The 12,722-nt window shown below is 37.3% G+C and overlaps 1 protein-coding gene across 2 annotated transcripts in view; it reads right to left on the bottom strand.

Annotated features, from left to right (window-relative positions):
* Positions 1 to 62: 62 nt before the first annotated feature.
* Positions 63 to 12,722, bottom strand: part of hhla2a.1 (HERV-H LTR-associating 2a, tandem duplicate 1) — a 35,237-nt gene continuing 22,577 nt past the window's right edge. The window contains exons 1-7 of one of the 2 annotated variants that reach the window (XM_055208038.2): positions 10,389 to 10,830; positions 4,008 to 4,292; positions 3,340 to 3,615; positions 899 to 1,225; positions 717 to 806; positions 579 to 641; positions 63 to 380 (exon numbers count right to left, since the gene is read on the bottom strand). In XM_055208038.2, the coding sequence (XP_055064013.2) occupies positions 328 to 380; positions 579 to 641; positions 717 to 806; positions 899 to 1,225; positions 3,340 to 3,615; positions 4,008 to 4,292; positions 10,389 to 10,461 (1,167 nt within the window). In that variant the 5' untranslated portion in view covers positions 10,462 to 10,830 and the 3' untranslated portion in view covers positions 63 to 327. Of the gene's footprint in view, positions 381 to 578; positions 642 to 716; positions 807 to 898; positions 1,226 to 3,339; positions 3,616 to 4,007; positions 4,293 to 10,388; positions 10,831 to 12,722 lie in introns of those variants that run through there. The other variant, XM_055208039.2, reaches the window with a different exon arrangement.

Raw genomic sequence — 12,722 nt, 5'->3', positions numbered from 1 at the left:
GTGTGAGGGCTAAATATATATTGCTAATGATATTAAAAAGAAAGATAAAAGCAGCGTGAGGATTATGGAAAATAACAAATTTTTAATAATAATAAATAACTTTTTTAATTATAGTCTTTCATTTCCATAAATTATTGAAGAAATTAAGGCATCATTAAAATACATAAAATGTTCAAATTCATCTTAACATTTTCCTGGTTATCCTAAGACAAATGCTGAAATACTGTGCTGTTTAGAAATGTATATATAACTGTGCTCCTCCAAACGTCTTGACAGTTTTTTTAATGTTCTTTCATCTCTCAATGATTAACTTATTAAGTTATTATCTCATGGTTGTGACATAAGTTTATTTTCTGCTTGCTGTTCCCCTGATGTCTTGGCTATGAAAAACAAAATACAACGTAGGTTGAAAGATTAGTTGTTTACAGTCCATCCATATTTCTAAGTATGCAATACGACATTTTAACTGAGATTACCAAGATAGACTTAAACTAGTTGCAATGTGATGCACTGAGGTGACAGCTCTTATGAGTGGATTATAAAACACAAGGCATTAACACATATAGATAGTACGATACCTGTGTTCATGTTTTGCATCTCCTCATCTGCCTGAGCTCCTTCTTGACGCCTTTTTGATTTAGCTGCAAACAGAAAAATCATTATGGACTGAAGTATTAAAGTGAAATGATAATACTGTATTGAATTCTGTGTATTACCTCTATATCTTTTTATTAGTAAAGTTAGCGCTAAGAGAGCCAGTAAACCCAAAACAATCCCCAACATCCACAGATTATATTTGGCAGAGTCTGCAGAGAGAAAGAAAGCAATGGTTTAAAGACAGATGCTGTTGTGAATTCATTAATCTTTGAATTAATAGATGAATGGACCAAATGCATACCTTTGTTCTTTTTGGACTGTGTCAAATCGACATTGGTCTCTATGCGATGTATTGTCGTTTCCCCATAAAATACACACGAGTAGATTCCAGAACGATCCGGGCCAACAGGATTGTCCAGGGTGAGAGATCCATTCCCTTTCGATACGAGGTCGTCCTTTACTTTAGCATAATCTGTGAAGCTGGTGCTTTTACGTGTCAGGCTGTCGTGCTTAAGGACATCTGTGGTTTTATTGTCTTTGGTTACGGTCCAGACGAGTGTGCTGAACTGAAGGTTTTTGGGAGCTGTACATGGAATTACCAGGTTTTGCTTTTCAAAGCCAATGATCTATGTGATGTAAAAAGGAAAAATATATTACCAAGAATTTTCCATTAGCAAAAACTAAAAATTTCTTTTCAGTTTTTGGAGATTTGTTAAAGGTGACATAGAATGATTGAACGGGGTATTTATCTTTGTTCTGTGATGTGACATGTAGACAAAAATTTTTTTGTTTGGGTCTGTAATGCCTTAGAAGCTTCCTAAAACCTCTCTCAGATAGCTCTATTAGGGTGGAGGATTTTAAACAAGTGGTTTTGCACCTATTTGGCTCCCCCTACTAGCTTAACTTGCAATCTCATCACTGATTGGCTGACTTTGCTGCCACTCAAAAAATGTAGCCAATTATTTTAAAGTGGAGGGGCAGTGAGATGCCTGTGATGTCATAAGCATCAGTTTTTCAGATTGGGCCGTTTTCTGGCTGACATTTCTAAAAGAGGAAGATTCTATCTTCTTGAGATTCTTGAGATTCTTCTGTGAGACTGAGATGTTTAGCATGTTTAGCATGTTTGTGAATGTGGGTAGACTACCATTATTCAGCAAAGACAAGGTAAAAATGTTTTTTCATTCTCTGTCCCCTTTAAAGCTGAAGTGTACGATTTTTATCAGCGATGGTTTCAAATATATATGAAGAGTTTGGTTCCAAAACGCAATAAATCCATTTTGACAAATTTCGGTAAACGTGTTTTCTATACCAAGAAAGTGACAAGATAAAAACCACTATTTTCTGTTACAAACTTTCACATAGCATCTTTAGGTTAAAACATAAAAAATTCAAATGTATAATTTGATTTTCAAAGATTTTTTTATTTATTTTTTTTTTATGCTATAAATCTATTGAATATATATAAATGTGTATTCATCTTTGCCATTTTATATTCATTTAGTTGAACAGTGGTATACAATGATTAAAAAAATAAACATTAATGGCATTATCCAAAACACTTACTTTGTCATAGTCATTGCTGTGGTTATACTTGGGACGTCGTCGCTTAACATTTTTCACAGCGATCAGTTGTAAAATGTTTTGCTTGATTTTCGTTGACTTTAAGTGAAATAATGTAAAGTTTTTCATAAGATCCCCTGGGGTCAATGCGTTAGCATGATTGAAGCTTGATGCTGTCGGGAGAACAAGCAACCGTCTACCGAGTGCCTCTCGCGTAAATTATCAGATGTTGATGGCTTACATTTCTTTCCCGTCACAGAAAACCATCACAGGTTTATCAATGCCATTATAGTATTATTTTGTTTCTTGATCACAAAGTACAAAGTAGATGAGGAAAACTAGGATTGCGTGTACTTAACGCGCCGCCATTGTTTGTTTACAATGCGTGGAATGGTGCACTTTATTTGTGGAGCGGATTTATTGCATTCTGCAGAAAAGGAGGAGTGGCGTTTATTGCGTTTTGGGAAAAAAGAGAGAAAAGATGACAGAATAACATGACGGATATTGTATTTTGCATAAAATTAAGAATTTACTTTTAAATACTGACCTGATATAATACTGATTTTAACTCATTTTTTTAAAATGCCGTTTATCGCGTTTTGGATATATTTTTATCTCAGCCTTGGTTGCAGAAAAAACCGAATTCATTTGTAAGTCATTTGAAGTTTGGGATGGCCAGTCAGATGTTGGGGGGTCCAGTGCCACCTCGGACACCTCTCTGGCTTTGCCACTGTTTTAAGTGTATTTAAAAAGTATATTTATGAATTGATATTAGTGAAAAACTTATACCAGCATCCAAGTAGAAGTCTGTTAAATGTAAAGTCATTGCAGAAGTCAGGTTGTGCAACCAGAAAGTCTAACCCCAGTTTCACACCGCAAGCTTGAGCATTGGGTGAACAACCCCCTTAACATGGGCGCTGAAAAAAACATGCACGCTGCTCACACTTGCTGTGTGAAACCGACGTAAATAATTAAATATCAGGAATATTTTGTATCGGTGCACTCCTACTTAAACCAGTCATATTTTCTGATTATCTTCAAATTCACCTGATGAAGCTCAACGCAGATATTATACACTTCAGCATTAAATTAGGGTCAAATTGTTTAAGCTGCCTATTTGACAGCTCACTTAACATTCAAGTTATCAATCATCACATTATCAAGTCCTAAATATCATCTTACCTTGTAGCTGTAAAGATGCTGTCCACGTCTGTGTGCCATATTTGGAGGTGATCTTACACACATACATCTGATCAAAGCTGTTGTTAGGCAGTTTCACGATGCTCTCGACAGAATATAGGCCCTTCTCCTTTGAAAACATACGGGTGGTTGGGTTCAGACGGGTTAAACTGGGTTCTGTGGTCCACTGTAATGCTGGTGCTGGGTAGACGTCTTTGGTAGAGCACTGAATCATATCAGAGCTGGGCTGTTTGTTAATGGAGATCATTCTGATTGGAGCTGAAACAATAAGGTTTATTTGTATGAACTTCTTGAATTTACAGAACACTAAAGACTACTGTGGTAGAAATGAAAATTTTTCTTTTGGAAGCATATATGAAAAAATACTGTAGAATTTAGTATTTACTCCAGTAAACTGTATTTTAATATTTAATATTGATTTAATATATTTAATATCTTTAAAATATTAAATATAAAAATGAAATCTAATATCGATTCACACTTTAACAAAGTGTAGTAATTACTGTAATATACAATTACTAAAGTATCCTAAAGATGTTGTGTCCCACACAAGAGGGTGGAGCTTATGGACATCACCCATGAACAATTCGCCACTTAAAACCTCAAACTTCAAAATAAAGTGTTTTCATATTCTGACAAAAGAAACAAACCTTCCACTGCCGCTATAACATGTCCCCGAGTTGCATTGTTGACCACACATTTGTATCGTCCTTTACTCTTGATGTCTACGGGGTTTAGAAACAGCGTCGCATTGCCATTGGAGATGTGGTCGTCGGGCACCCGCATGCTGCTGCTGCTAAGGAGCTTTCCTCCCTGTTGTAAACTGAATATGAGCGAGTCCTGATGGTACCACTGAATGCTCACAGCAGCACCAGTGGCGTTGAAAGAGCAGGGCAGGGCACAGCTCTCAGAAAAGATGCAGGTCACTCGATCATCTGCAAATAAACAAAAAGCCAATGAGATATTTCTAGATAAAATGTCAATTATTTGTTGTAATATCATTTTAAAACTAAACCACCTACTGACTTATGTTATTGAAAGTTACCAACGGGACTATTTTCGGGCAGTGCGTAATATCACTACACCTGCTGCAGCCATGTTACAGCAGCAAAGTCCTTGATTATTACGCCGGAATAAGAGTATAGTTCCTAGACATATTTGCCTGGAAAATCGCAACTTTACATTTTTTGTCAGTCTTAGTAGACGACGTAACTACAGAAGAGTCAAGTTTTAAATGGAAAAGATATTAAAACTCTTTGGTTATTTTTGAGCGCGATGCTAATGGTCTAATTATGCTAAGCTATGCTAAAAGTGGTAGGGCCACACCCGGAGATCAGCTGTATGGTTGGTAAAAATCAAATGTTTAACTCTAGGGGAGCTGGAAAATGAGCATATTTTGAAAAAAGTGGAGTATCTCTTCATATGAAACACAAAATGTGTTATATAATAACACATAGATGTTTCTTGTTTGGAACAACGCATTAAATGCATTTGTCACATATGCCATTCTGAGCCACCTCCAGGTTTCCAAAACACACAATGAGCTGGTATACATGTGTACACACAATACAGTACATGGCAAAAAAGTACTCTTCTAAGAAACATGCATTCTGCTGCCCCTATTTGCTACTTTACTGTGGGTTCTTCCATAACAGACCATCCAATTTCATGACCACTTGTTACTTCTATTGTTTAGCCTTCAACACACTGACCTTATCTGACTCACAAGATCGTTTCCGATGAAGGTTGTTTGGCTTAAATACAAAAGAGCTCCGGCAGAATGCATGATGGTGCACTCTAAGAAAGGTTGTGTTCATTATTTACACATTTTTGTGTTATGCTATTTAACACAACACAAGTGTTATCTAGTTATTTATGCGACTGACCTTATTGCATATGCATTTCTAGGAGTTTCCCTTTCAGATGCAAAATGTACTGATTTTTTGCGTGTGTGTCTGGTATTTGCACCATTAATTAACGCAGAATTTTTTTTTATTACTTTGTGCTTGAAGAGGCATGACAGAGAGCAAAGAATGCATGATATAATGCAGAGGATTATTTAATATGAAACAGTTTATTTGGAATGCCAGAGGAACATATTTTATTCAAATTATTCGCCAAGTCATGACACACAATACCAGATGTTTCAAAACTTCTTCTAAACCTTCATTTTTTGTCCTCCAGTTCTTTCCAGTGTCCTATGGCTTCGTTAGCTGGGATTTCACACCCCAAATTTTTACGCTGCTATGTCCGTGAGGCTGAACTCGTACTCAAGATCAGCTCTGCTTATTTGCGACCCTGAACTAATTTACGCGGCTCGTATAGTAGATTGTGTTGGTCATTATGGAAATCAGCTGTTGCGCCTATGTTATTTAATTTAATTAGATATTACCACTCCCATCTGTTGCGCTCTCACGCTAATTTGCCCCATTAAGTAAATCTGACAATATGTGCTGATTTTGTGTTAAAATAAATAAAAGTGATGACACATGTTGTGTTAAAAGTAACACAAACTAAATGTGCCGTTCCAAAAACGCAGAGATTATTGGGACAACACATTAAATGTACTAAGACTGATTGTATTGTTTTTAACACATCCGTTCTAAACTACAGTAGACAGATCTCTGCGTGACACAAAACTAACACTGATTGTGTTGTTTTTAACACATCCGTTTTTAGAGTGTGGTTGATCTTTCAGTTTTGAAATTAACACAGTTTTGCACGCATTGTGGGACTACGATTGAGGAAATGAACATTGTGGTTTTGTCACCATCTGAGAACATTGCTGATGTTCATGAGTGTGTTTGCAGTTATCTGCTGAATGGTGTCTGACACAGACATTCAACCTGCAAAAAGTCATTTCAGGGAGGTATCTCGAACCCCCACCCCACCAAAATAGCATAATATTTTATAGGCCTATATGCAATTATTCAGTTTTTTATCCTTAAAGTCTGAAGATCATCCTCTGGCTGGCTTTCACTGTAGGCCTATTTGTTTAACTAGCTAGTTATGTCTACCATAGGCTAACGTTATACGTTAGCACTTGTACTGCCATTTTCTAGTACCAAATCTCCTTCGGATAAAAACACAGGAGAAGAAGCTGAAACAAGTGATACAAGATTGCTCACTTACTCAAATATAAAATAACGTGATCATCATCAAACATTAAACAGTGTGAAAATCAAAAATCAGCTCATTATTACCAAAGGGGGACCACCTGTCCCGCATTTTGTGGGAAGTTTTCAAATTTGTGTGAAGCTTTGTTGTGCCGCGTCACGCAAGTGCAGAAATAAACAAGTATAAGTTTATGTTTACTATAATATTTACAATAAACTGCAGTGTGTACTTTCATAAACAAAAAATACTAATTGTATTAAAATAGTAAACTTCTACTACTACTACCAGAGAGAGAAGGGGGGGGGTCCCTCACCTTAGTTAACTTCAAATCCAAGATCTTTTCAAAGACTTTCCAGGTCCAATACCCTCAAATTTAATGATTTAATGTGCGGACACATATCAAGTGAGATCAAGGTTACATTGTGTTACCTTCTAAGATATATTGTTACAGTTTTCATGTGTCAAAAAAAGCATTTTGATTTGGATCAACATTCGCATACAGAAGATATAAGCATTCAAAACAGTTTAGCATGTGCGCTAAAAAAAGTCTAGAATTGTTATGATGCATCCTACGCTACACAGAGAATAATATGGATTTTTGTCCAGAAAACTTATTGCACAAAACAGATTCAAGCACTTTCAGTGATTTATGTAAACTTTCCAGAGCCTTGATTTTTTCCCCAAGATTCACAAACTTTTAAGGATTGCAAGGACCCGTGGGAACCCTGGTGTATGTGTGTGTGCATAATGTTAAAGATGTATTTTGACTGAAAGTAAATTGTTACTGTAATAAAAAAATCTCTTCGAGTGATCCATGTATTTACATAAAATGATCTGGGCTAAACCCCGGATATCCTTCAATGTTGGAAACGCCCCTGTTCTTGAATAATTATCTCATCGAAAATAACAAATGTTTTGGTTTCCTAGGAATCTAAATGTTGTTTATTTTGCTTGATATATAAATAAACTACTTTAACCTCCTAAGACCCGAGATTTGATTTGTCTTTTTTTAGATTTCTACCAGCTATTTTGGGGTTAGGAAGAACCAATAAATATAATAAACAAATATTTTTCTTAGAACATGTAATTGTCCATGTTTGTGTACAGCAGGTTCCAGTTACACAGAATTAACTATTATGGTGGAAAACAAAAAAAGTATGTCCACATATGTGGACATCCAGGTCTAGGAGGTTAAAAGGACTTTGTTGTTATTTATTCTTAACAAAGTTTAACGGAAGTTACGTGTTTTCCACGAAAGCTGCTTGTTTATGTTGTTACTGCTGAAACCATATAAAAGCTGCTTATAATATTTATGTACAGTAAACTGTTTTAATTTACATTCCATTGCAACTTTAAACAGATCTGGGTTTACACCAGACGCAAGTTCACCGATTTGCGCGAGTAGATTACATACAAAGTCAATGAACAGACGCAATCAGACGCGTCCTTGCAAATGACGCGATACGGGTGGCGCGTATACCAGGAAAACACGCGCTATTCGTCTCAAATGCGTCTTCGCCCAAGTAAAAAATATTCAACTCGAGCGGAAAATTCGCATGACACAAAGTTAAATCCCGCGAGTAATCTAGAGCAAGTAACGCGATGCCCTGTGTTTGGTGTGTACTAGCCGCGGTAGAGACATCAGGCGCGAGTGATTTCAATGTTAAGTCAATGTAAAGACGCGTTGCGCAGTGCGGTAGACGCGATTCTGCCTAATTCGCGTGTCTAGTTCGTGCAAATGACGCGAACTGAGCATTGCCACGAGAAATGCGCAAGTTGAAAAATCTGAACTTTGGCGGAAAAACGCACCGCGTTAATCAATCAGGAGCTTGCTCTACTAGCGATGTGATTACAGGAAACAAGCGGAGTCGCAGAAGCCCCTCCCATGACGGGAATTTCCGCATTAATGTCTCAACTAGAATGTTACGCGCGGCTTTCACGCACGAATGAAGCGAGTACACTCAAAATGTTCAAGCATCCAAATACGTGCGAATCTGAAACCTCAAACGCGTCTGGTGTGAACCCACAGTAAGGTGTTTGTTGTTTTCATGTAGCCTTGACACTTAGTCGGACTGAAAAATATGCACATGACATTAAACTTGTTAAACTCACCTCAACAACAAGACAGGGTTACACTTTCGTGTAGTCTGGCATAAAATGTGTCTTATGTTTCACTTATGGGGCACTCTCCCTCTGCCATGGTGCTCCTGTTTTTAGAATCTAGATACACTGATTAATTCATTTTGGGAAAAGAGATAAAAGCCCGCCAACGATGACAACTGATTGGTTGATTTACCGAAACCGCCCAATCAGGATACTATCTGTCTTACATGCGCTTAATGAGGTACCAAAAGCACACTAGCCCACACACGCTGGGTCTCCCCCTCCCTCTCTGCCGTGCGCGCGCTACACGGTTTGGAGCACAGTATCTTCTGTCTTGCATGAGCGCTCGTGCTCACTCGTTCTAGATTCCGGGAGTGATTGTAACTAATTTGCAGGCACCGGGGAGCCGCTATCAATATGCGGGAGACTCCCGGGCGACTTCGGATGTTTGGTGTCTGATAACAAATTTTAGGGGAAAAAATGGTCCCTAGCTTTTACTGGGCCAGTACCCTTTCAAAAAGTACACATTTTCATCTAAAGAGCTCGTATCAGCACTGGTAGGCTAATACTGATACCAAATGTATAAATTAAGGGGCGGTTTCCCGGACAGGGTTTAGACTAGTCCTAGACTAAAATAAATGTAAGAGCTGTCCAAACTGAAAACAACTTGCACTAACATATGCACACCAGTAATGTTTTTAGTAAGGCATGTTTGTTAAAACTAGTTATATTTCCTAATTAAACTAAGACCTTGTCCTGGCTTAAGCTAATCCCTGTCTGGAAAACCACCACTAAGTGCAAGTTTCCATTTAAGTCGTTTTTACAATAACAAACCTTACAAAAAACAATACTGGTGAGAAACTGCCTCATGTCCAGGAAACTTAATGTATATTGGTTTATATATATATTGGTTTATACTTAAAGGTAGCAAAACTAATGTGGTTGCTCTTAGATACCTTTAAAGGGAACTGATTTCATATATCCACTGTCAGAAATAAAGAAGTTGTCACTGGGGCAGTACCCTTTAAAAAAGTCCTAATATGTACCATGTAGGTACAAATATGTATCTTTGAAGTATCTTTGAACATATATTCACTCTTTGGGCACAAAGGTGTAACTTTTTGAAAGGATACTGTCCCAGTGACAACTTTTGTACCTTTATTTCTGAAGTATACAGGAACAGAATAATAAAAATTACCGTTAAAAAAATCTTAGTGTAACAGTAAGATTGACCGCTGTGTATGTTTGCTTAAAATAGGTCAGATCTGATCAAAGTCACACAAACCACTAACAGGTAATCTCTTCATTTCTAATAGCTTACACAATTATTGTAACTTTAAACATAATAAGGCCATGGGAGTTATAAGATGAAACACATTTGTGATAAGTAATGCTTATGTATTTAAATGTATTAACTCTAAAGACTTCTAACTATTTAACCATAATAGAAAACGTGTCTTTGCCTGTTCTTACCAGCGTTCATTCCTTATCCAATGATCTTTCCTGATTTATTGTCAGTTTATCTGTTGTGACATACTGTGCAAACTTGTCCCAATTAATATTGATGTATTAAAGTATTAACATGCCCTCAAAATAATGACAGAGAGTACAAAGATAGAAAATCTCACTTCTAACTTAATAGGTTATTTATGAAGAAAGTGAAGTGGTTAATTTAATTAAAGAAAGTGGTGATATAAGAGCATTGTTTATCTTATAAGTTTTGAAACTAACAATCTAACAAAAACTAGCATACAAGCTAGAAGTTACTTTTAGAAAAGTCAGAAAAAATTGTCAGAAAAGTTCCAGCTTACCTGGAATCTTAGATTCCACCGGGGAAAAAATCCATAAAAGAATATAAATGCCATAATTAGACACCTTTGACATTCTCTCTGAAAGCAATGTGATATAGCAAAGAGAGAGAGAGAGAGATAGAGAGAGAGAGGTATTGAGCTAAAGAAAAGGGTGTACAGAAGAAAATCTGCTAAGAACCATCAAAGAGCCTCTCTCTCTCTCTCTTTTTCACACACACACACACACACACACACACACACCCAACCACACACACGTCCGTACGCAAGCACACACACACACACACAAACACGTACACACACACAGTGTAATCAGACCCTGTTCTCTACTCTTAACTGCTTTAATAGAAAAGAGACAACCGAAAAAGTCGCTGCTGGATCCGATTAAAGGATTGGTGAATATAAAGAGCCACACAAATTTTGGGTTTGTTCCTAAGGTGTCTTTGGGCTATTGACTGGCTGTGAGTTTGTTGTGAGAAATGAATGACAGAGTGTGAGTGAGAGCGAGAGCGAGAGCGAGAGAGAGAGAGAGAGAGAGAGAGAGTTGGCAGACAGGTTTCCACGCCTATTTCATAGATCATGAACTGAGAGACTACACAGCAACCTTTTCCTGCCTACCCCTACACCTCTACATAACTTTAAGATAACCTTCCCATATCTTCTCAAGCTCTCTTTTTCGAAAGATCTGTTTTCTTGCCACCTTGCAATTTGTTGAGTGTTTATAGAGTACAGAACTGAGGTCATTTTCCTGGCAACCTCACTTGCAAGTGTGGCAAACTAGCTGTGTAGTAACTTTGAGCTCCTTGAGTAACTTCGGGAAATATATTGCAGAAACCCTAAAGGGTGGTAATGATTTTTAAGACGTCAGAACTTGTAAGATTGGTTTCCTTCCCAAAACAGACATGTACTGTAAGGTAAATGTCTTCTATATTTCACACTCTGTTCTATTTGGCATTAGATAAAGGGGTGTTTAAGCTTGTAGTATTTACAGAAAAATACACACCTAACATATATTTCAGAATTTATTAAAATAAGGTGTCGGAAATGGCTCAACTTGTCTAGGCTGATATAGCGCCCTGGGCTACAGCTGATGACATGGCTGAAGTGCCTACATTCTGCCACCAGGGGCAGCACAGAGCACACAGTTCAGTACACACAGGCCTCATTCTCATCATGGCCTAGGCAATTTAAGTTTATTCAGTTTGGCAACGCCCACATTCAGCTACTTTCCAGGTATGAATATGGTTTATAAGTTTTTGGGAATGTTATGGGGAAATACTTTAAATCTGTATGCTTATCCTGGACCAAACAGAGCGGACGATGCCTTGCAAACAAGGCAGTCAGCTTTGAGTTTGGTCAGAGGAGATATTCACCTAAAATATTTTTTTCTTTAACTTTAAGTGAATACTTTTTTTTATAAATGTATTTGTAGATCCAACATTCACTTTTTACAGTGTAGGTTTGTAAGATTATCTTTATTGTAGTAAGGACCACCACATGGATGTTAAAAATATAGATTATATAGAAATATAGATATATTGAGCTATTCTTTATTAAACAAATTTTCCTGAATCGGTTTGAACATTACTAATCACATATTCAACAAAAGTCTACCAAAGTTCTTGCGCTCTGCCACAACTGTCCACTAGGGGCATCATGTGGATATTACACTATGATTACACTGTAAAAAAATCAACTTGGTTATGCAAGTCAATTCAACCTACAATTTTAAAAGCAGTGTAGGGTATCTAATTTTGAAAGATGCTAACGGTAGCCTACTAGCAATGAAATCACGATCCCACCCACCCTCCATTCAAATCACCATCCAAAGTCACGCCTCTTTCAAAACACATGAACACGCACAGATCGGACGTCCACATCTCATGTTTCATTCACCAGTGAGAAAACTTTGCAGTACAAAGTGAATAACATTACCAAAATAACCAACATAAACAACTGGTTTACATTAAAATTGGGTTTTGTTCTTTGCTGATCCAGGCAGTTTTTGTTGTTGTTTTAAAAGATGTCTTTCGTTTTGTGGCTCCTGTGCAGGTTGTCAATTCAGCAGAAAAGTTTGCCATTGTCCCTCTGTTTACAGACGGGAGTTAAGCGCACGTGAATGCGGCTTTGACGTATGGTGTCTGCGTGAACAGGCTGCGCGGGGGCATTCAAATTACGTTTATGGATGAGGGACAAAAAGATCGGACCGCGACCTATGATTGGTTGAACATTTTTTGGTCCTACGCCTTTCACAGATGACATAAATTTCTACAAATACATTTAAACAACTTAACATAGTGATAGCTATCAGGATGTGAGGAGATTTTTAACCAGCAT

Source organism: Misgurnus anguillicaudatus, chromosome 12, assembly GCF_027580225.2.
Source record: "Misgurnus anguillicaudatus chromosome 12, ASM2758022v2, whole genome shotgun sequence".
NCBI classification, from domain to species: domain Eukaryota; kingdom Metazoa; phylum Chordata; class Actinopteri; order Cypriniformes; family Cobitidae; genus Misgurnus; species Misgurnus anguillicaudatus.
The sequence above is the reverse complement of the archived record's forward strand: the minus strand, read 5'-3'. Positions and strand labels throughout refer to the sequence as shown.